A 23,989-nucleotide genomic window follows, 5' to 3' on the forward strand; every position below is an offset into this window, starting at 1 on the left:
CAGCATTGATACTGTCAATCACCAGCATTGATACTGTCAATCACCAGATGCTGCTGATCAATCAAACCCTCTTCCATCAGAGACGGGGTTCCACAGGGGTCTGTCCTCGGTCCACTGCTGTTTACATTATACATAAATAACAGAATTCCTCATAATCAATACATCAATGTCCATTTTTTGCAGATGATACGGTTTTATATGTCCCCCCCCCTCCCCCAGCTCAGACCCCGACTCGTCTCCAGTCTGATGGTTTCCAGTTATGACTCAGACTGGTTTTAAATGCAGCCATGAACCTCCAACCGCAGCCTCACAGGTTTACTGTCCTCCCTCACCGTGAACCAGGACCCGCGTCTCCTTCACAGGACGCCAGTCAGGTGAGGAACCAGGTCATTATTCGGTGGGATACTTGGACGTCCTCCGTGTCCGTTAGAGATCCGGTCCCGGACCCTGAACCATCAGGTCCATCAACAGTCACTCTCGTTTCATCTCTTGACCCAAACTTGACACTTTAACTATAAACCTTATTCAGCAGAGGCCACGTCTGAGCAGAAACACCCTAACCCTGGTCCTGGTCCTGGTCCTGGTCCTGGTGCTGGTGGATAATGGGCTCATGGGTTAATTTGCACCTTTTCTCCTTTCTGTGTGTTTTTTGCAACCTGTTGTTTGTCCTGCAGTCACGTTTTAATGCTTCAAGTTATTAAAGCTGCCTGATAATTAAACAAACCTTCATATGAAGCCTCGTTACACAGACACACATCACCTGAAAATGATTCAATCCAATAAACATTCAGGTTTATATGGTTTGGAGCTAGAAATAATAATAAGTGAGCAGTGTAGTTCTGACTGTATAATTCATCTGGTTCTCATTTCTCTTCCTCTGATAAAGTATCTGGATTTTATTGGAATCAGTTGATCTTCGTCTGCTGGATTTGACTTTAAAACTACAAAATTTTCATATGAATTTACGAAACTCAAAACTCTTTTTTAACTTCATCATTTAGTGATAAGAAGCTGTTGAGTTTCCAGTAAACAGACGGAGCAGCACGTATTTTAGAAGTGGACGGTTTCATCTTAATGTGTATCGTGTTGTGATGAAGAGGAGCGGTCTCCATCTGTTAAACCCTGTCCCCTCCCATCTATAAAGGATCCACTACCAGGACTCTTCTACAGAGCTAAACCTGTTCATGAAGGCTTTCAGGTTCAGATCAGTTCTATTTGCTGACCTGTTAAAGTCGTCTCTGAACAATATTAACCAGCCAACCAGTATGTTCTCTTCAGAATAAAACTTCCTGTCGTCTCCATCAACATCGGTCTCCATGACGACTAGATCTTTACATTTAATACTTGGCACATAAAGCAAACAGGACGTCTCCATTCAACCTGTTTATAAGGCAGCCGCTCACTTCTCATGTCTTTTATTTTGGTAGGGATGATGAGGCTGACATCTGCAGGTCTCAGAGCAGAGTCGGTATGATGGACATGATGGCGAGCGACAGGAAACTCTTCATCATAACACAAGCTGCTCTGCGTCCCGTCGTAGTTGTGATCGTTAGCATCGTTACCTCTCGGCTACTTTTTTACCTCTCTGCCGTCTTTGCAGCGGTTTCATACTGGTGCAGCCTCATACTGGTGCAGCCTCATACTGGTGCTGCTTCATACTGGTGCAGCCTCATACTGGTGCAGCCTCATACTGGTGCAGCTTCATACTGGTGCAGCCTCATACTGGTGCTGCTTCATACTGGTGCAGCTTCATACTGGTGCAGCCTCATACTGGTGCAGCCTCATACTGGTGCTGCTTCATACTGGTGAAGCTTCTTACTGGTGCAGCCTCATACTGGTGCTGCTTCATACTGGTGCAGCCTCATACTGGTGCAGCCTCATACTGGTGCAGCCTCATACTGGTGCAGCTTCATACTGGTGAAGCTTCTTACTGGTGCAGCCTCATACTGGTGCAGCCTCATACTGGTGCTGCTTCATACTGGTGCAGCTTCATACTGGTGCAGCCTCATACTGGTGCAGCCTCATACTGGTGCTGCTTCATACTGGTGAAGCTTCTTACTGGTGCAGCCTCATACTGGTGCTGCTTCATACTGGTGCAGCCTCATACTGGTGCAGCCTCATACTGGTGCAGCCTCATACTGGTGCAGCTTCATACTGGTGAAGCTTCTTACTGGTGCAGCCTCATACTGGTGCAGCCTCATACTGGTGCGGCGTCCATGACGACGTGTTGGGGGTGCAGGTTCGTTAGCAGCCGTTGCTTCAGTAGATGTGACGTCTGATTGACCAGAAACACCTGAACACACGTTCACTTCAACACAAACACCGACGAGACAAAACGATGAGATTCTACAATTAAATCAGAATATTTAAACAATATAAATTAATATTTTGAGGTAAAAGTGAAAATGTTTATTCTGAGGAGAAAGAGGGAACGTCGTCACATTTTAAGGGCAAAGTTGATGTTTATTCTTTATTTCACATCTTGAAAACTTATTTCTCACAATATTTCTGTTGTTTATGTTTATTGTTTATGTTTATTGTTTATGTTTAGTGGATGTGATGCAGCAGCAGCTTGTGTTCACATGAAAACCTTCATCATTCAGGTTTTTGTCCCTTCAGAGCCTCCGTACGGCTCTGATGAAACCGGAGAAACAAGAAGCAGCAGCCACGTTTGCACCTAAAATGTTTATCTTTATTGTTCGTTATCTGTTTAACATTTCGACTCGTTTTCCTTCAGCTTCAACAGAGAAACAGTGAAAACCAACTGAACAAGAAAAGTTACAGCCGTGAATAAAACTGTGGAAACTTTTTGGCAAAAAAAAAAAATCACTTTTCTTTTTAAATTATGTGCTTTTAAAGTTAAAAGGTTTAAGGTTTTACAGCAATAACTTACGTTTTACAGTGTTATTTGTTTCCAAGGCGATACAGAGCGGGAAAGTTTCCGCCGGCGGACGACAAACAGAACGACTCGAACTCACGAACGAGTTTCAGTCGACCGGCGGGAAACTTTCCTCCCCGGAATAAAAGCAGGTTGTGAGTCTGGAGGTCGGTTCAGGAACAGATTTCTGTCTTCAAAGAACGAAACAAACGATTCGATTTAATCATTTAATAAAGTTTTAGATTCCTGAACGCAGCCGAATCCAAACATCCGGGAGAAGAACTCTGAATATTCCCGCTTTAATTTGTCAGAAGCGACGGATCGAAGGATCGACGATCGTTTGATCGTTTGAAACGTTTCGAAGACAAAAATCTGTTCGGAACCAAAAACCTTCAAATAAGAAAAACTTCCAACAGAGCAGAAGGAGCTCAGACGCTACAGCTAGCAGAAACATCGTTATCATCATCATCATCATCGTCGTCATTATGTCACCATGGTAACTGTCATTGTTAAGGTAGGGGGCGGGGCCATGCAGGGACAAAGGCAGAGAGGGGCGGAGCTAAGCGCTACACATCATTTTAGTGGTATAAAAACATAAAAAGTTCATTTGTAAAGTTTTTTCTCGTCGATTAAAGAAGCTTGACTGACAGGTGAGAGGAGCCAATGACGGGAGGAGGGGAGGTGGGGGGGGCGGGGCTAGCACTTAAATACAGACTCACTTCCTGTACAGTTCAGTTCACAAACACTTTGACGTTTCTCCTCCGTATTTACACGACTGTCTCAGCTTTGGCCGCCGTTTTGTGTCCCGTTTCTTTTCACACTGACGTCACGATGTACGAGCCGCGTTCACCGCCGCCGCCGCTACCGCCGCCGCTACCGCCGCCTTCTCCACCTTTCGGCTCCCGTTTCTTGGTGACGGGGGTGGGGATGAGTGAGGGCCGGGTGGGCGTGGTGGACGATGACGTGGTGGTGGTGGGCGTGGCCGTGACGTCGGCGCTGCTCTTCCTCGGGCTCGGCGTGTAGTTGAAGGGGCTGACTCGGGCCGCCACGGCGCCGCTGCGCTGCTGACTGCGCTGCTGCTGTTGTTGGCGTTCAGGCGGCGGCGGCGGCGGCAGCTTGTCGTCGAGGCTCTCGCAGCTCCGGCGCAGGTTGAGGTTGGAGGAGGAGGAAGAGGAGGAGGAGGAGGGGATCTTGCTGGGGGCGGGGCTGTCGATGACGGGCGGGGCGTTGGCGGCGGTGGGAGAGCGAGCTGAACAGGAAGAGGAGGAACGCGGGTTGTTGACGGGACAGTCCTCCAGACGCACCCACACGTCCTCCGGTTGGTCGCCGCCGCTCCTGGCGGCCGACGAGTCGCCGCCGCTCTTCGCCTTCCTCCATGTTCCCTTCGACCTGGCGGCGCTCTCCTCCTCGCTCCGCCCCTTCTCGCTGGACTCCGACGAGGCCGACAGCACCGAGGACGAGCTTCCTGTCCGCTTCCACGTCCCGACGCGTGGTAACGACGTCGAGTGTTTGCCGCCGTTTCCTCCGCCGCCGCCGCCGCCGTTCTCCCGCTTCCACGTGCCGGTGCGACTGAAGCGTGACGACGTCGCTTCCTGTGGGCGTGACGGGCTCTCCGAGTGCGAGCGGTTGACGTCGTGTCTCCTCGTCGTCGCCGGCAGCGGCGTGTCCGGGCTGGACGGAGACTCGAGCGCCGCCGCCGCCGCCGACTCCTCCAGCTTCCTCTTCAGCGTCGGACTCGGCGCTTCTTTGATGAAGGTCGACTGACGGACGAGCGTCGGCTTCTCGGGCTCCGCCTTCTGCTTCTTGGCCGCCGTGGAGCCGCCGACCCTCGACGCGGACTCGCTCCTCGGGATGCCGCCGCCGCCGCTCCTCACCGCCGCGGCGCTCTGTTTGGCCGGTCTGGAGGCCGACGAGGACGACGCGCTCCCCGGAGACGCCGTGCGAGGCAGCTGCGACAGCTTTCCTCCTTTCTGATTGGCCGCCGATGAAGAGCGAGACGGCGTGGAGTCCCGTGACGACCCGCCTCTGTCGGCGCCGTCGCCGCTTCCCGGAGCTTTCGCCACGGCCGCCGCTCTGGGTTTGCTCCGCCCCCTGGCTGCGGGCTCCGCCCTCGGCTTCCCGGTGATCAGACTCCTGTAAACCTTCTTCCCGCCTCGCAGCGCCTTCGTCTCCTCCTCTTCGTCGTCCTTCTTCTTCTTGGCCTCCAGCGTGCTGCGTTCTCCCGGCTTCAGGATCCTCGCTCCTCGCTTCGCCTCCTCCTTCTCCTCCGCTTCCTCTTCTTCTTCTGCGTTGTTGTTCGGCGCCGGCAGGCGGAACGGCGAGCCGACGGATTTGAGGGACAGAACCGAGTCCGAGTCTGATGAGGGTTGGCGGGACAGAGACGAGGCGGCGGCGGCGGCGGCGGCGTTGAGGCTGCTGACGATGGAGTTGGCGCCTTCTTGGATGGCCTTCCAATCAAACGACTCGGAGTCGGGGGAGGCGGGGCTTCTCGGCGCCTCCGAAGGCTCCTCTTCAGCCAGAATGCCTTCATCTATTTTGGGAACAGGAAGCTGCGTGGCGGCGGTGGCGGGGACGGCGGCGGCGGAGGCTTTCTTCTTCTTCTTGGGCATGGCGGAGCTGATGCACTCCTGCAGCAGGTCGTCCTCCGAGTCGATGCTCAGCGAGCTGAGCGACGAGTTCCTGGAGAAGCAGACGGGCGTGTCCTCCACGTGGAACGCTTTGGGGGCGTAGCCGCTGGCCGCGGGGGGGCGGGGCTTCGACTCCGCCTGTGGCGGCGGCGGAGGAGGAGACTTGGCCGCAGCTTTGCCTCCATCTTGTTTCTCGGGCGGCGGCGGCGGCGGCGGAGCGAACTCCTTGTTGTTGTTCTCCTGGTCGATGTCGCTCAGCGAGCTGAGGGACGAGTTCCTGGAGAAGCAGACGGGCGTGTCCTCGATGGCGAACTTCTGCTTCTCGTCCGGCGCCGGCGGGTTCGTCGCCAGTTTGGTTCGAGGGAAAACCGCCGCCGTCTGCTGTTTCCTCTTCCTGCCTTCTTCTTCTTTTGTTTTCTTTTCCTCTTCGTCCTTCTCGACGCCGCCGTCGTCTTCGTCGAAGTCGAGCGAGCTCAGCGAGTCGTTGCGTGAGAAGCAGCACGGCGTGCCCTCGATGGGCGTGTAGTGTCGCGGCGAGTCGAAGGCGAATCCCGGCTTCGCTTTGGCGGCCGTCGCCGCGGCGACGCTGTACGCCGCCCGCTGGGGCATCGGCTTCACCGGCGACGTCGGCTTCTTCTTCTGCTGCTGCGGGCCGAGAGGAGGCGGGACCGGAGGAGGGAGGGGAGGCGGGAGGGGCGGGGTTTGGAGGTGCTCGCCGTTGGCCGCCGCCGCTCTGACGGGCTTCCTGGGTTTAGCTTTGGGCATGGCGGCGCTGATGCACTCGGCCAGGATGTCGTCGCCGTTCTCGCCCTCAGGAAGTCCCGCCCGCCTCCTCTGGGAGGAAGTGGGCGGGGCTACGGGTATGACCGCCGCTGCCTCCTCGTTGGGCGGAGAGTCGATGGTGAGGTCGCTGAGCGAGGTGGCGGTGGAGAAGTTCAGCGGCGTTCCCTCCACGCAGTAGACTCGCGGCACCTCCTCCGGCGGCGGCGGCACGTCCTTCCTCTGCTGTGATTGGCCGCGGCTCTGAGGCGGGAAGAGCTTGTAGACGGGAAGCTGGCTGGGTTTCCGTGGCGCCGCTTGTTGCTGTTTCTTTGGTTTCCGTGACGACTTGGGCATGGCCATGTCGATGCACGCCGCCAGGATCTCGATGTCGTCGTCGTCGTCGGATTCGTCGAGGATCTGTTTGGCCTCCTCCTCCTTCCTCTCCTCGCCGCCTCCTTCCTCCTCCTCTTTCTTCTTCATCATCTCCGCCGCGATGTACGGCTCGTCCAGACTGAGCGCGCTCAGACTGGAGGCGCGGGAGAAGCCGTGCGGCGTGCTCTCGGTGGCGAAGTGCAGCAGGACGTCGGCGCTGCTCTCCTCCTCGTCCTTCTTCTTCTTCGCCTTTTCCTCCTCTTTCGTCTTCTGAGTCGGCGGAGGGAGCGGCGGCGGCGTCTTGGCGCGGCTCGGCGGCATGGTCTGTCCCGGGCTGTCGGGCAGGTCGCTGGGGCTGACCACGCCGCTCGGCACGCCGCTGCACGGCTCGCTGGAGCGCACGGAGCTGGCGATGGAGGAGGTGGAGAAGCTGTCGAGGGAGCTGACGGACGTGCAGCGGCTGAACATCAGCGGCGTCTCCTGAGCGTACGGCTGCTCCGGAGGACTTTTAGGAGTCCTGGCGCCCGACGAGGTCACGTGATGGTGGTGATGGTGGTGGGTGTGGCCGTGATGGTGGTGGTGACCTCGCCTTCCGCGCGTGGAGGGAACGGCGGCGGCGGCGGCGGCGGTCGCCGTCTGGCTCTCCGCCTCCTTCTGCTGCCGCTGCTGCTGCTGCTCGTGCGCGTCCTTCTCGCTCACAGGAAGTGTCGGGTAGTCGTTGCCGCCGCCGCCGATGACGCTCCCGCCTCTCCTCTTCCTGCCGATGACGTCGCCGTCCTCCTCTTCCTCCTCCGAGGAGAGCGAGGACAGAGAGCTGCCTCTGGAGAAGCAGATGGGCGTGTCCTCCACGCAGTACGTCTGCGTCATCTCCTGGTTGCTTTTCGGCACCGCCCGATTGGCTGGGGGAGGGGGGCGGGGCTTGCTGGCGGAGGAGGAGGGCGGAGGGGGCAGCGAGGCGGCGGCGTTTTCTTCCGGCTTGAACAAAGGCTTGCGAGGAGCGTCGGCGCCGTACTTCAGGCTGTAGTCGATCGGCTGCTCGCTCGCCGAGTCGCCGCCGTAGTTTGACGTTCCCGTGACGACGACGTAGCGCGACGGCGGTACAGACATCATGCGACCGCCGCTCGCCGCGGAGTCGCCGCCGTCGTTCCTCCTCCTCAGCCTGGCGTCCTGCTCGTCGTCGTCGTCGCTCTCGATGCCGCCGCGGTGACTCGGACTCTGTCTCCCAGAATTCAGCTGTTCGTCGGAGTACTTGAGGCTGTAGTTGATGGGCGTGTCCAGCTCCGCGCCGTCGTCGTCCGCCATGTGGTTGGCGCTGCGGATCTTGTGCGCCAGGTCGGCGGGGTACTTCCTGTAGACGCAGCACCTGTTGGCTCCGCTCTCGTCCGACGAGTAGAACGGCTCCGACGACGACGGTTTGGTTTTGCCGCGGTTTCCGTAGCCGTCGGCGCTCGTCACGCTGTTCAGGCTGTCGCTGGACGCTCGCACGCTGGGCGAGAACACCGGCCGAGCGTACGCCGCTTCCTCGCTCGTCCTCTTCGATCCGTCTCCGTTTTTAGGGCTCGACAGCACCGGGGTGTTGGCGTACGAGCGTGTCGTGCTTCCTCCTCCTCCGCTGGCGCCGTTGCAGCCCCGCCCCTTCCTGTGCGCCGCCTTGGGACTCAGGTTGTCGATGTTGTCAAACGTCTCTGACAGCTGCTGGGCGTCCAGCTCCTCGATCAGCGCCTTCTGTTTGCGGGCGTGCAGCGAAGGGGCGCCGGCGCCCGGCGACACCACGCTGGCGTCCTTGTAGCGCGCCGGCCGGTTGGCCATCAGGTTGCGCAGGGCGGCGGCGCTGCCCATGGCGATCATCTTGTGCCGGGAGTGGATGAGGTTACGCAGCATGCCCACCGCGCCCAGCTCCCATAACGCCTCCTGGTCTTTGGCGTCTCGCGCCGACAGGTTCCAGAGCGTCCCGCAGGCGTTGGACACGATGGTCAGACTGTGAGACTTCAGGTGCTGCAGCAGCGTCGGCAGGCAGCCGTGTTCACGCAGGATCTGCCTGCAAGACGAGACGCAGGGAGAAGGTGAGTGTTTTGAGTGTTTAAGGTGACGCAGCGAGTGTTACGGGTGCGAACGGCCGGCTCACCTGTGTGCCTCGTTGGTGGCGATGAGGCTGGAGACGTTGCGCAGGATGCCGCCGCCGCTCTCGATGATGGCGAGCGTGTTGGTGTGGCTGCGGTGCGTCAGCGTTCCCACCAGAAACGCCAGAGCGCCGTCCACCGCGCAGATGTCCGCCTTGTTCTCCGTGCAGTGAGCCGACAGGTTCCAGAGCGCGCTCAGTACGGACTTCAGAGTCGACTCCTGACAGAGAAGAAGAAACACGATGAAGACCGGGTTCTGGAGCGCGCTCAGTACAGACCGCAGCATAAAGTGAAACCAAACCGATTTATTTACCTTTTGGACCTCGAGAGCGCAGCCCATCAGCGCTCGCACACTGCCGACCTCACGCAGCGTCTTCTTACTGTTGACATCAGCACGCCACGACAAGTTCCTCAGAACGCTGGCGATCACCTGCAGACAACGACACAAGATTCAGGAAACAGGAAACATCAAAGAGAACAAACAGAGAACACGTTTATATAATGTTGCTGTCATGGCGGCAACCAAAGCAACGGCCGCTGGAGCAGCGAACGAGTCCAGCAGGACACAGCAACGTGACATCACAGCAACATGACATCACAGCAACGTGACATCACAGCAACATGACATCACAGCAACGTGACATCACAGTTATGACATCACAGCAACGTGACATCACAGCAACGTGACATCACAGTTATGACATCACAGCAATAAAATAAAAACATGAAACAGAAAAACGTCTAGAAAACAAAGATCAAAGACAAAAAAGGAAAAATTTTCAAGTTCCACAAACATGTTTCAGCCTGTTGCCGCGGCAACACGATCGTACCTGCTGCAGGTCTTCACTCTCTGACTTCAGCTGGGCGACCATCGCTCTCATGCAGCCCTTCATGGAGCACAGCGTGGCCTGATGGGAAAACAACCGTCCCGTTATACGTTTTAAAGGACATGAAGGTTTGACACATGAATGACGAGCGTTTGTGTGTTTTCCTCTGACCTTATTGGCTACATCTCCAAAGGTGAGGTTAGTGAGCGCCATGCCGGCGTACCGCCGCAGCGTGACGCTGTAATGATCGCTGCTCAGACCGAACATCTCGCAGTCCACCTGCAGCAGCTCCGCCACCGCCTGCAGACCGCCTGCAGGGACAGAAAGCCCACAGAGAGACAGATAGATAGAGACAGAAGCAGCACGTTGTTAACAAGTTGGTGAGATATTTATAAAACCTCAGTCAGTCTGTTGTCGGACTCACCGAGCTCGTTCATAGCGTGTCGATGTTCCTCGTCGAAGGAAAGCTTCATGAGGACGCAGACGGCCGGACAGATCTGATGCTCCACTGGAGACGGCACTGCACACAGAAACATACGCTACGTTAACATACAGAGAGGAGACGCCACTACAGGAGGAAACTTCTGATGCTTATTTTAATTAATTCTAATGTCAATAAAGTTTTGAACGTGTCTCCTGATTGGTCTGTGTCTATGACATCACTCACTGGGGTTGTCCTCCTGGTCGACGCCCCTCTCGTGGTTCTCTTGCCAGCTCCAACACGCCTCGCAGTAGTGACGCACCTGCTCCAGCAGGTGGAGCACTCTGATCTCCCGCCGCCCCCTCTTATCGTCTGGCTGACTGTGTACGATGTTGTGCAGCGCCGCTGACGCTCGTGCTCGCGCCTCTTTGCTGCCGCGAGAGTTACCTAGGTAACAGGAAACAACAGGAAACAACAGACAGCTGTGACAGTAACACGACAGACACATAACATCATGACATCTCTCCGCAGCGAGCTTTTATATCAGGTACAAACCAAGGCCCCACACGGTTACCTAGCAACAGGGAGTCTTTGTCGTTGCCATGCAACAGCTGGATGAGCAGCGGCAGGCAGCCGGACTGACGCATGGCGATGCACGAGTCCTGTGAGCTCGACATGGCGAGCAGTGTCCGCGACATGTCGTCCTTATCGTGAGTTCCCAGCATGGACAGAAGACTGTAGACCATCTCCACCTGCAGGGGGCGACACAGAGGTCATTATTTACAGTGTAGACCATCTCCACCTGCAGGGGGGCGATATAGAGGTCATTATTTACAGTGTAGACCATCTCCACCTGCAGGGGGCGATATAGAGGTTATTATTTACAGTGTAGACCATCTCCACCTGCAGGGGGCGATATAGAGGTCATTATTTACAGTGTAGACCATCTCCACCTGCAGGGGGCGATATAGAGGTCATTATTTACAGTGTAGACCATCTCCACCTGCAGGGGGCGATATAGAGGTCATTATTTACAGTGTAGACCATCTCCACCTGCAGGGGGCGACACAGAGGTCAGTGTGTTGTGAGCAGGTAGGATCACTCACCTTGGTTCCCAGGTGGCTGGTGATTCGTCGAGGCACAGAGTAACTCGTCTCATTGGCCGGCTCATGATCCAATCGGCTGCTGGAGCTCTGGAAGACAAACACAAAAAAAAAAGATTGAAATTAAAGCTGCAAGCAGCGATGATCAGGCCCTCGCACCTTCACGCATGGCGGGATACGCCGCAGTCAAAGGACTGTTACTGCGAGCATGCGGATGTGTTCAGGACTGGGCTCTTACTGGTCGTTGCACCAAGAGTTAAATATCACTTCCTGTGTCCATTAGCTAGAGGTAGCCACTAGCTAACATTAGCTAACAGTTATTTAATCAGTACAAGCAGCTGAACGCTGTACAGAATAAGAACTAATACACGTTGTGTTTTAAAGTGTACCAGTCACACACTCTCCTGCAGGCTCTTGGAAGTGAATGATTAAATGTTAGCATTAATACAACTTCCTGTTCGTCTTTATGAGCGGCTCATCGTCTGTCTCTGTATTTGGCAGTTTGATATATTCGGCAGTAGAGATGTCGGACGATGTTTTGGACTCATTTTCACTCGTCATCAGTTTATTTCCACATTTAACACGTTACAGGATCCTTCAGGAAGTCCTGCAGGTTAAACTGGACTCTAACACGCTCACTATGAACACACTTTAAGATGCTCGCTAGCCTAGCAACATTAACGCTACAAACAACCCATAATGCAACACTCCGTGTAGGAGTCAGTTTTACACATCTGATAATACATCCATGTCGTGAACACGTGATTAATGAACAACTAACACCTGAACGAGATGCTCACCTGAGCCCCGGCCAATCCGCTGCTGTCGCTTGGCCCCTGAGCTTCCTCTACCTGCAGAGAGAGAGAGAGAGGACAGGTGAGACCAGGTGAAGGTGAGTCATGACGCTCACACTGCTGCAGGTGTGAACGGTCTGAAGGTAGAGGTGAGAACAGGTGAGGTTACCTGCAGACGAGCTCCCAGTCTCAGGATGTCTTTCTCTATCTGCTGAATACGAGACACCCGAGCCTGAAACACACACAGGTAGAGACAGGTGAGGGTGTGTGTGTGTGTGTGTGTGTGTGTGTGTGTGTGTGTGTGTGTGTGTGTGTTTAACAGGATTCAGCCTCACTGATCCTTCTCTTGGGTTTAATAAAGTTGGAAACGCTTTGAGCACAACAGAGATCCTTTAAAATGTTGGAGCCATTTTCACTTCCAAGAATTATTATTGTTGGACTAATTGTCTGATGTGCATGAGATTATATTTGCCTGTTTACCAGCATCAAACAGTTTAGAACTGAAGTCTTCCTCTGCTGGCCTTTAATAGGCACTGTGATGTCACCTGTGTAGTAGCGATGGAGGTGATTGAGACACAGGCGGCCATGATTAGACGGGAGCGGCATCGTCTTTTGACCACAAACACTGTTTTATTCTCTAGATAAAGTTTGTGTTGACTGCTAATGTTTGTGTGCTGCACACCTGCATTACAAAAACACAACAATCGCCCAGCTAGAAGCTTTATTCTGTCAGAGCTGCTGAAACACGTCACCACGTTTTCCCCGTCAACACTTTCACGTTCCTGCAGGTCGTTCAGGTCGTCAAACTCAACCTCAGGTTCAAATCAAACACAGTTTAGACACACAGCAGCACATCATCTGCCAAAGGTTACACAGGTAACGTGACCTCTGCCAAAGGTTACACGGGTAACTTGACCTCTGCTAAAGGTTACACAGGTAACCTGACCTCTGCCAAAGGTTACACGGGTAACGTGACCTCTGCCAAAGGTTACACGGGTAACTTGACCTCTGCTAAAGGTTACACAGGTAACCTGACCTCTGCCAAAGGTTACACGGGTAACGTGACCTCTGCTAAAGGTTACACAGGTAACCTGACCTCTGCTAAAGGTTACACAGGTAACCTGACCTCTGCTAAAGGTTACACAGGTAACCTGACCTCTGCCAAAGGTTACACAGGTAACGTGTCCTCTGCTAAAGGTTACACCGGTAACGTGACCTCTGCCAAAGGTTACACAGGTAACGTGTCCTCTGCTAAAGGTTACACCGGTAACGTGACCTCTGCCAAAGGTTACACAGGTAACGTGTCCTCTGCTAAAGGTTACACCGGTAACGTGTCCTCTGCTAAAGGTTACACGGGTAACCTGTCCTCTGCTAAAGGTTACACAGGTAACGTGACCTCTGCCAAAGGTTACACGGCTAACCTGACCTCTGCTAAAGGTTACACAGGTAACCTGACCTCTGCTAAAGGTTACACGGCTAACCTGACCTCTGCTAAAGGTTACACAGGTAACCTGACCTCTGCTAAAGGTTACACAGGTAACCTGACCTCTGCTAAAGGTTACACAGGTAACGTGACCTCTGCCAAAGGTTACACAGGTAACCTGACCTCTGCTAAAGGTTACACAGGTAACGTGACCTCTGCCAAAGGTTACACGGGTAACGTGTCCTCTGCCAAAGGTTACACCGGTAACGTGTCCTCTGCTAAAGGTTACACCGGTAACGTGTCCTCTGCTAAAGGTTACACAGGTAACGTGTCCTCTGCTAAAGGTTACACAGGTAACGTGTCCTCTGCTAAAGGTTACACAGGTAACGTGTCCTCTGCTAAAGGTTACACAGGTAACGTGTCCTCTGCTAAAGGTTACACAGGTAACGTGTCCTCTGCCAAAGGTTACACCGGTAACGTGTCCTCTGCTAAAGGTTACACCGGTAACGTGTCCTCTGCTAAAGGTTACACAGGTAACGTGTCCTCTGCTAAAGGTTACACAGGTAACGTGTCCTCTGCTAAAGGTTACACGGATAACGTGACCTCTGCTAAAGGTTACACAGGTAACGTGTCCTCTGCTAAAGGTTACACCGGTAACGTGACCTCTGCCAAAGGTTACACGGGTAACCTGTCCTCTGCCAAAGGTTACACGGGTAACCTGACCTCTGCCAAAGGTTACACGGGTAACATGACCTCTGCCAAAGGTTACACGGGTAACGTGACCTCTGCCAAAGGTTACACAGGTAACATGACCTCTGCTAAAGGTTACACAGGTAACCTGACCTCTGCTAAAGGTTACACAGGTAACCTGACCTCTGCTAAAGGTTACACAGGTAACCTGACCTCTGCTAAAGGTTACACGGGTAACGTGACCTCTGCCAAAGGTTACACGGGTAACTTGACCTCTGCTAAAGGTTACACAGGTAACCTGACCTCTGCTAAAGGTTACACAGGTAACGTGACCTCTGCCAAAGGTTACACGGGTAACTTGACCTCTGCTAAAGGTTACACAGGTAACCTGACCTCTGCCAAAGGTTACACGGGTAACGTGACCTCTGCCAAAGGTTACACGGGTAACTTGACCTCTGCTAAAGGTTACACAGGTAACCTGACCTCTGCCAAAGGTTACACGGGTAACGTGACCTCTGCTAAAGGTTACACAGGTAACCTGACCTCTGCTAAAGGTTACACAGGTAACCTGACCTCTGCTAAAGGTTACACAGGTAACCTGACCTCTGCCAAAGGTTACACAGGTAACGTGTCCTCTGCTAAAGGTTACACCGGTAACGTGACCTCTGCCAAAGGTTACACAGGTAACGTGTCCTCTGCTAAAGGTTACACCGGTAACGTGACCTCTGCCAAAGGTTACACAGGTAACGTGTCCTCTGCTAAAGGTTACACCGGTAACGTGTCCTCTGCTAAAGGTTACACGGGTAACCTGTCCTCTGCTAAAGGTTACACAGGTAACGTGACCTCTGCCAAAGGTTACACGGCTAACCTGACCTCTGCTAAAGGTTACACAGGTAACCTGACCTCTGCTAAAGGTTACACGGCTAACCTGACCTCTGCTAAAGGTTACACAGGTAACCTGACCTCTGCTAAAGGTTACACAGGTAACCTGACCTCTGCTAAAGGTTACACAGGTAACGTGACCTCTGCCAAAGGTTACACAGGTAACCTGACCTCTGCTAAAGGTTACACAGGTAACGTGACCTCTGCCAAAGGTTACACGGGTAACGTGTCCTCTGCCAAAGGTTACACCGGTAACGTGTCCTCTGCTAAAGGTTACACCGGTAACGTGTCCTCTGCTAAAGGTTACACAGGTAACGTGTCCTCTGCTAAAGGTTACACAGGTAACGTGTCCTCTGCTAAAGGTTACACAGGTAACGTGTCCTCTGCTAAAGGTTACACAGGTAACGTGTCCTCTGCTAAAGGTTACACAGGTAACGTGTCCTCTGCCAAAGGTTACACCGGTAACGTGTCCTCTGCTAAAGGTTACACCGGTAACGTGTCCTCTGCTAAAGGTTACACAGGTAACGTGTCCTCTGCTAAAGGTTACACAGGTAACGTGTCCTCTGCTAAAGGTTACACGGATAACGTGACCTCTGCTAAAGGTTACACAGGTAACGTGTCCTCTGCTAAAGGTTACACCGGTAACGTGACCTCTGCCAAAGGTTACACGGGTAACCTGTCCTCTGCCAAAGGTTACACGGGTAACCTGACCTCTGCCAAAGGTTACACGGGTAACATGACCTCTGCCAAAGGTTACACGGGTAACGTGACCTCTGCCAAAGGTTACACAGGTAACATGACCTCTGCTAAAGGTTACACAGGTAACCTGACCTCTGCTAAAGGTTACACCGGTAACGTGACCTCTGCCAAAGGTTACACAGGTAACATGACCTCTGCTAAAGGTTACACAGGTAACCTGACCTCTGCTAAAGGTTACACGGGTAACCTGTCCTCTGCTAAAGGTTACACGGGTAACCTGACCTCTGCCAAAGGTTACACGGGTAACCTGACCTCTGCCAAAGGTTACACGGGTAACATGACCTCTGCCAAAGGTTACACGGGTAACGTGACCTCTGCCAAAGGTTACACGGGTAACCTGACCTCTGCTAAAGGTTACACAGGTAACCTGACCTCTGCTAAAGGTTACACGGGTAACGTGACCTCTGCCAAAGGTTACACGGGTAACCTGTCCTCTGCTAAAGGTTACACGGGTAACCTGACCTCTGCCAAAGGTTACACGGGTAACGTGTCCTCTGCTAAAGGTTACACGGATAACGTGACCTCTGCTAAAGGTTACACAGGTAACGTGTCCTCTGCTAAAGGTTACACGGATAACGTGACCTCTGCTAAAGGTTACACAGGTAACGTGTCCTCTGCTAAAGGTTACACCGGTAACGTGACCTCTGCCAAAGGTTACACGGGTAACCTGTCCTCTGCTAAAGGTTACACGGGTAACCTGACCTCTGCCAAAGGTTACACGGGTAACGTGACCTCTGCCAAAGGTTACACAGGTAACATGACCTCTGCCAAAGGTTACACGGGTAACGTGACCTCTGCCAAAGGTTACACGGGTAACCTGACCTCTGCTAAAGGTTACACAGGTAACCTGACCTCTGCTAAAGGTTACACGGGTAACGTGACCTCTGCCAAAGGTTACACGGGTAACCTGACCTCTGCTAAAGGTTACACAGGTAACCTGATCTCTGCCAAAGGTTACACGGGTAACGTGACCTCTGCTAAAGGTTACACGGGTAACGTGTCCTCTGCTAAAGGTTACACCGGTAACGTGTCCTCTGCTAAAGGTTACACGGGTAACCTGACCTCTGCTAAAGGTTACACAGGTAACCTGATCTCTGCCAAAGGTTACACGGGTAACGTGACCTCTGCTAAAGGTTACACGGGTAACGTGTCCTCTGCTAAAGGTTACACGGGTAACGTGTCCTCTGCTAAAGGTTACACAGGTAACGTGACCTCTGCCAAAGGTTACACAGGTAACCTGACCTCCGTCGAAGGTTATACGGGTCAAACTGAATGAAAGTCTGCTGTTGACAGAAAAGTGATATTGATCGTATTATTGATCTGATCAGGTGGGTACCTGAGCTCTCCTCTCCATCTCCTGACAGGAGCCAAGCTGCTCCTCCATCGCTGAACGAATCTGACGAGCCTCAAACTCCAGCTGACGGCGACTCATATCAGTCTGCAGAGTGAACTAACACACACACACACACGCACGCACACACACACACACACACACAACACACACACGCACACACACAACACACACACACGCACACACAACACACACACACACACGCACACACAACACACACACGCACGCACACACACACACAACACACACACACACACAAACACACGTTAGAAATAATCTGGTTCTTTGATAAAAAGTCGAAGCTAACAGGAGAACTTTGACTCCAATGGTGCATTTCACTAACAAACATCCAATCACAGAGCATCATGTTCTTTGAGCTGAAGATCAAAGCTGCAAATAAACAGACGTCGAGTGTAAAATGTTTGGTGTCAAAACAAACTGTATCTGTACATTTTCAGTGAGCGGCAGACTGTCGATCCTCTTGGTGAGATTCTGCAGCTGAGCATAGTACCAGTCCTTCTCCTTCTCCTCCTTCTCCAGCTCAGCCAATAGCAGAGACCTGTCAGCAGCAGCAGCCAATCACAGAGCAGAAAACAGAGAGAGGGAAAAATCAAACACAACAGACAAAAACTTCAAACAGTACACATAAAAGAATAAATCCAGTACTGTTTTAACTCTGTAACAGTAGATGAAGCAGTATTGATACTGACACAGATTTGTGTTTTTGGTATTTGTTGTATTACAGTCAGTATTTCCTCTGTATTCATTCAGCAGCGGCGCACCGTCGCTACAAAATCATGAGTGTCACTGCTAAAATTTCACACGATCATTAATATCAATGAGTTACTAATGATTTTCACTCGCACACTGTGCAACACAATAACCCTCGACGTTATTGTGGAATTGTTTTGAGTCGTCCTTCCTCTCTTCATTCTTCAAGAAGACGTCTACGTGAAAGTTACAAGAGCAGTGTCGCTCCGTCAAGTAATGAGGCAGCGCGTAATGTGTGTGAACGTAGCATAGCGGTGGTACAGTAGTAATAGCGGTAGTTCAGCAGTAATAGCGGTGGTACAGTAGTAATAGCGGTAGTTCAGCAGTAATAACGGTGGTACAGTAGTAATAGCGGTGGTACAGTAGTAATAACGGTAGTTCAGCAGTAATAACGGTGGTACAGTAGTAATAGCGGTAGTTCAGCAGTAATAGCGGTGGTACAGTAGTAATAGCGGTGGTACAGTAGTAATAACGGTAGTTCAGCAGTAATAACGGTGGTACAGTAGTAATAGCGGTAGTTCAGCAGTAATAACGGTGGTACAGTAGTAATAACGGTGGTACAGTAGTAATAGCGGTAGTTCAGCAGTAATAACGGTGGTACAGTAGTAATAGCGGTGGTACAGTAGTAATAGCGGTAGTTCAGCAGTAATAACGGTAGTTCAGCAGTAATAACGGTGGTACAGTAGTAATAGCGGTAGTTCAGCAGTAATAGCGGTGGTACAGTAGTAATAGCGGTAGTTCAGCAGTAATAGCGGTGGTACAGTAGTAATAGCGGTAGTTCAGCAGTAATAGCGGTGGTACAGTAGTAATAGCGGTGGTACAGTAGTAATAACGGTAGTTCAGCAGTAATAACGGTGGTACAGTAGTAATAGCGGTGGTACAGTAGTAATAGCGGTAGTTCAGCAGTAATAGCGGTGGTACAGTAGTAATAGCGGTGGTACAGTAGTAATAACGGTAGTTCAGCAGTAATAACGGTGGTACAGTAGTAATAGCGGTAGTTCAGCAGTAATAACGGTAGTTCAGCAGTAATAACGGTGGTTCAGCAGTAATAGCGGTAGTTCAGCAGTAATAGCGGTAGTTCAGCAGTAATAACGGTGGTACAGTAGTAATAGCGGTAGTTCAGCAGTAATAACGGTGGTACAGTAGTAATAGCGGTGGTACAGTAGTAATAACGGTAGTTCAGCAGTAATAACGGTGGTACAGTAGTAATAGCGGTAGTTCAGCAGTAATAGCGGTAGTTCAGCAGTAATAACGGTGGTACAGTAGTAATAGCGGTAGTTCAGCAGTAATAGCGGTAGTTCAGCAGTAATAACGGTGGTACAGTAGTAATAGCGGTAGTTCAGCAGTAATAGCGGTAGTTCAGCAGTAATAACGGTGGTACAGTAGTAATAGCGGTAGTTCAGCAGTAATAGCGGTAGTTCAGCAGTAATAACGGTGGTACAGTAGTAATAGCGGTAGTTCAGCAGTAATAACGGTGGTACAGTAGTAATAGCGGTAGTTCAGCAGTAATAGCGGTAGTTCAGCAGTAATAGCGGTGGTACAGTAGTAATAGCGGTAGTTCAGCAGTAATAGCGGTAGTTCAGCAGTAATAACGGTGGTACAGTAGTAATAACGGTGGTACAGTAGTAATAGCGGTAGTTCAGCAGTAATAACGGTGGTACAGTAGTAATAGCGGTAGTTCAGTAGTAATAGCGGTAGTTCAGCAGTAATAGCGGTGGTACAGTAGTAATAGCGGTGGTACAGTAGTAATAGCGGTGGTTCAGCAGTAATAGCGGTAGTTCAGCAGTAATAACGGTGGTACAGTAGTAATAGCGGTGGTTCAGCAGTAATAGCGGTAGTTCAGCAGTAATAACGGTGGTACAGTAGTAATAGCGGTAGTTCAGCAGTAATAGCGGTAGTTCAGCAGTAATAGCGGTAGTTCAGCAGTAATAACGGTGGTACAGTAGTAATAGCGGTAGTTCAGCAGTAATAGCGGTAGTTCAGCAGTAATAGCGGTAGTTCAGCAGTAATAGCGGTAGTTCAGCAGTAATAACGGTGGTACAGTAGTAATAGCGGTAGTTCAGCAGTAATAGCGGTAGTTCAGCAGTAATAGCGGTAGTTCAGCAGTAATAACGGTAGTTCAGCAGTAATAACGGTGGTACAGTAGTAATAGCGGTAGTTCAGCAGTAATAGCGGTAGTTCAGCAGTAATAGCGGTAGTTCAGCAGTAATAACGGTGGTACAGTAGTAATAGCGGTGGTTCAGCAGTAATAGCGGTAGTTCAGCAGTAATAGCGGTAGTTCAGCAGTAATAACGGTGGTACAGTAGTAATAACGGTAGTTCAGCAGTAATAGCGGTAGTTCAGCAGTAATAACGGTGGTACAGTAGTAATAGCGGTAGTTCAGCAGTAATAGCGGTGGTACAGTAGTAATAACGGTAGTTCAGCAGTAATAACGGTGGTACAGTAGTAATAGCGGTGGTTCAGCAGTAATAACGGTGGTACAGTAGTAATAACGGTGGTACAGTAGTAATAGCGGTGGTTCAGTAGTAATAACGGTAGTTCAGCAGTAATAGCGGTGGTACAGTAGTAATAACGGTGGTACAGTAGTAATAACGGTAGTTCAGCAGTAATAGCGGTGGTACAGCAGTAATAACGGTGGTACAGTAGTAATAACGGTGGTACAGTAGTAATAGCGGTAGTTCAGCAGTAATAACGGTAGTTCAGTAGTAATACCGGTGGTACAGTAGTAATAGCGGTAGTTCAGTAGTAATAACGGTAGTTCAGCAGTAATAGCGGTAGTTCAGCAGTAATAACGGTGGTACAGTAGTAATAGCGGTAGTTCAGTAGTAATAACGGTAGTTCAGCAGTAATAACGGTAGTTCAGCAGTAATAGCGGTAGTTCAGCAGTAATAGCGGTGGTACAGTAGTAATAACGGTGGTACAGTAGTAATAACGGTGGTACAGTAGTAATAACGGTGGTACAGCAGTAATAACGGTAGTTCAGCAGTAATAGCGGTAGTTCAGCAGTAATAACGGTGGTACAGCAGTAATAACGGTGGTACAGTAGTAATAACGGTGGTACAGTAGTAATAGCGGTAGTTCAGCAGTAATAACGGTAGTTCAGTAGTAATAACGGTGGTACAGTAGTAATAGCGGTAGTTCAGCAGTAATAGCGGTAGTTCAGCAGTAATAACGGTAGTTCAGTAGTAATAACGGTGGTACAGCAGTAATAACGGTAGTTCAGCAGTAATAGCGGTAGTTCAGCAGTAATAGCGGTAGTTCAGCAGTAATAACGGTAGTTCAGCAGTAATAGCGGTAGTTCAGCAGTAATAGCGGTAGTTCAGCAGTAATAACGGTGGTACAGTAGTAATAGCGGTAGTTCAGTAGTAATAACGGTAGTTCAGCAGTAATAACGGTAGTTCAGCAGTAATAGCGGTAGTTCAGCAGTAATAGCGGTGGTACAGTAGTAATAGCGGTAGTTCAGCAGTAATAGCGGTAGTTCAGCAGTAATAACGGTGGTACAGTAGTAATAGCGGTGGTTCAGCAGTAATAGCGGTAGTTCAGCAGTAATAGCGGTAGTTCAGCAGTAATAACGGTGGTACAGTAGTAATAGCGGTAGTTCAGTAGTAATAGCGGTAGTTCAGCAGTAATAACGGTGGTACAGTAGTAATAGCGGTAGTTCAGTAGTAATAGCGGTAGTTCAGCAGTAATAGCGGTGGTTCAGCAGTAATAGCGGTAGTTCAGCAGTAATAGCGGTAGTTCAGCAGTAATAACGGTGGTACAGCAGTAATAGCGGTAGTTCAGTAGTAATAGCGGTAGTTCAGCAGTAATAACGGTGGTACAGTAGTAATAGCGGTAGTTCAGCAGTAATAACGGTGGTACAGTAGTAATAGCGGTAGTTCAGCAGTAATAGCGGTGGTTCAGCAGTAATAGCGGTGGTTCAGCAGTAATAGCGGTAGTTCAGCAGTAATAGCGGTGGTTCAGCAGTAATAGCGGTAGTTCAGCAGTAATAACGGTGGTACAGTAGTAATAGCGGTAGTTCAGCAGTAATAGCGGTGGTACAGTAGTAATAGCGGTAGTTCAGCAGTAATAACGGTGGTACAGTAGTAATAGCGGTGGTACAGTAGTAATAGCGGTAGTTCAGCAGTAATAACGGTGGTACAGTAGTAATAGCGGTAGTTCAGCAGTAATAGCGGTAGTTCAGCAGTAATAACGGTGGTACAGTAGTAATAGCGGTGGTTCAGCAGTAATAACGGTGGTACAGTAGTAATAACGGTGGTACAGTAGTAATAGCGGTAGTTCAGTAGTAATAACGGTAGTTCAGCAGTAATAACGGTAGTTCAGCAGTAATAACGGTAGTTCAGCAGTAATAGCGGTAGTTCAGCAGTAATAGCGGTGGTACAGTAGTAATAACGGTGGTACAGTAGTAATAACGGTAGTTCAGCAGTAATAGCGGTGGTACAGTAGTAATAACGGTGGTACAGTAGTAATAACGGTAGTTCAGCAGTAATAGCGGTGGTACAGTAGTAATAACGGTGGTACAGTAGTAATAACGGTAGTTCAGCAGTAATAGCGGTGGTACAGTAGTAATAACGGTGGTACAGTAGTAATAACGGTAGTTCAGCAGTAATAACGGTGGTACAGCAGTAATAACGGTGGTACAGCAGTAATAACGGTGGTACAGTAGTAATAACGGTGGTACAGTAGTAATAACGGTGGTACAGCAGTAATAACGGTGGTACAGTAGTAATAACGGTGGTACAGTAGTAATAACGGTGGTACAGCAGTAATAACGGTGGTACAGTAGTAATAACGGTGGTACAGTAGTAATAACGGTGGTACAGTAGTAATAGCGGTGGTACAGTAGTAATAACGGTGGTACAGTAGTAATAACGGTGGTACAGTAGTAATAGCGGTGGTACAGTAGTAATAGCGGTGGTACAGTAGTAATAGCGGTAGTTCAGCAGTAATAACGGTAGTTCAGTAGTAATAACGGTGGTACAGTAGTAATAGCGGTAGTTCAGCAGTAATAACGGTAGTTCAGCAGTAATAACGGTAGTTCAGCAGTAATAGCGGTGGTACAGTAGTAATAGCGGTAGTTCAGTAGTAATAACGGTGGTACAGTAGTAATAACGGTAGTTCAGTAGTAATAACGGTGGTACAGTAGTAATAGCGGTAGTTCAGCAGTAATAACGGTAGTTCAGCAGTAATAACGGTGGTACAGTAGTAATAGCGGTAGTTCAGTAGTAATAACGGTAGTTCAGCAGTAATAACGGTAGTTCAGCAGTAATAGCGGTGGTACAGTAGTAATAACGGTGGTACAGTAGTAATAACGGTGGTACAGTAGTAATAACGGTAGTTCAGCAGTAATAACGGTAGTTCAGTAGTAATAACGGTGGTACAGTAGTAATAGCGGTAGTTCAGTAGTAATAGCGGTAGTTCAGCAGTAATAACGGTAGTTCAGTAGTAATAACGGTGGTACAGCAGTAATAGCGGTAGTTCAGTAGTAATAACGGTAGTTCAGCAGTAATAGCGGTAGTTCAGCAGTAATAACGGTAGTTCAGCAGTAATAGCGGTAGTTCAGCAGTAATAGCGGTAGTTCAGCAGTAATAACGGTGGTACAGTAGTAATAGCGGTAGTTCAGCAGTAATAACGGTAGTTCAGCAGTAATAACGGTAGTTCAGCAGTAATAGCGGTAGTTCAGCAGTAATAACGGTAGTTCAGCAGTAATAACGGTGGTACAGTAGTAATAGCGGTAGTTCAGTAGTAATAGCGGTAGTTCAGCAGTAATAACGGTAGTTCAGTAGTAATAACGGTGGTACAGCAGTAATAGCGGTAGTTCAGTAGTAATAACGGTAGTTCAGCAGTAATAGCGGTAGTTCAGCAGTAATAACGGTAGTTCAGCAGTAATAGCGGTAGTTCAGCAGTAATAGCGGTAGTTCAGCAGTAATAACGGTGGTACAGTAGTAATAGCGGTAGTTCAGTAGTAATAACGGTAGTTCAGCAGTAATAGCGGTAGTTCAGCAGTAATAACGGTAGTTCAGCAGTAATAACGGTAGTTCAGCAGTAATAACGGTAGTTCAGTAGTAATAGCGGTGGTACAGTAGTAATAACGGTGGTACAGCAGTAATAACGGTGGTACAGTAGTAATAACGGTAGTTCAGCAGTAATAACGGTAGTTCAGTAGTAATAACGGTGGTACAGTAGTAATAGCGGTAGTTCAGTAGTAA

The 23,989-nt window shown here is 50.4% G+C and overlaps 1 protein-coding gene across 4 annotated transcripts in view; it reads right to left on the reverse strand.

Annotated features, from left to right (window-relative positions):
- Positions 1 to 2,446: 2,446 nt before the first annotated feature.
- The window catches only part of apc (APC regulator of WNT signaling pathway), a 46,558-nt gene continuing 25,015 nt past the window's right edge, over positions 2,447 to 23,989 (reverse strand). For 3 of the 4 annotated variants that reach the window (XM_044332745.1, XM_044332742.1, XM_044332743.1), the window contains 13 exons: positions 17,460 to 17,568; positions 16,995 to 17,108; positions 12,074 to 12,136; positions 11,911 to 11,961; positions 11,114 to 11,200; positions 10,582 to 10,759; positions 10,254 to 10,454; positions 10,011 to 10,106; positions 9,758 to 9,897; positions 9,590 to 9,667; positions 9,073 to 9,189; positions 8,765 to 8,979; positions 2,447 to 8,677 (listed from right to left, as the gene is read on the reverse strand). In XM_044332745.1, coding sequence (XP_044188680.1) covers positions 3,694 to 8,677; positions 8,765 to 8,979; positions 9,073 to 9,189; positions 9,590 to 9,667; positions 9,758 to 9,897; positions 10,011 to 10,106; positions 10,254 to 10,454; positions 10,582 to 10,759; positions 11,114 to 11,200; positions 11,911 to 11,961; positions 12,074 to 12,136; positions 16,995 to 17,108; positions 17,460 to 17,568 — 6,433 coding nt within the window. In that variant the 3' untranslated portion in view covers positions 2,447 to 3,693. The remainder of the gene's footprint in view (positions 8,678 to 8,764; positions 8,980 to 9,072; positions 9,190 to 9,589; positions 9,668 to 9,757; positions 9,898 to 10,010; positions 10,107 to 10,253; positions 10,455 to 10,581; positions 10,760 to 11,113; positions 11,201 to 11,910; positions 11,962 to 12,073; positions 12,137 to 16,994; positions 17,109 to 17,459; positions 17,569 to 23,989) is intronic. The other variant, XM_044332744.1, reaches the window with a different exon arrangement.

The sequence above is a fragment of the Thunnus albacares genome, chromosome 18 (genome assembly GCF_914725855.1).
Source record: "Thunnus albacares chromosome 18, fThuAlb1.1, whole genome shotgun sequence".
NCBI lineage: Eukaryota > Metazoa > Chordata > Actinopteri > Scombriformes > Scombridae > Thunnus > Thunnus albacares.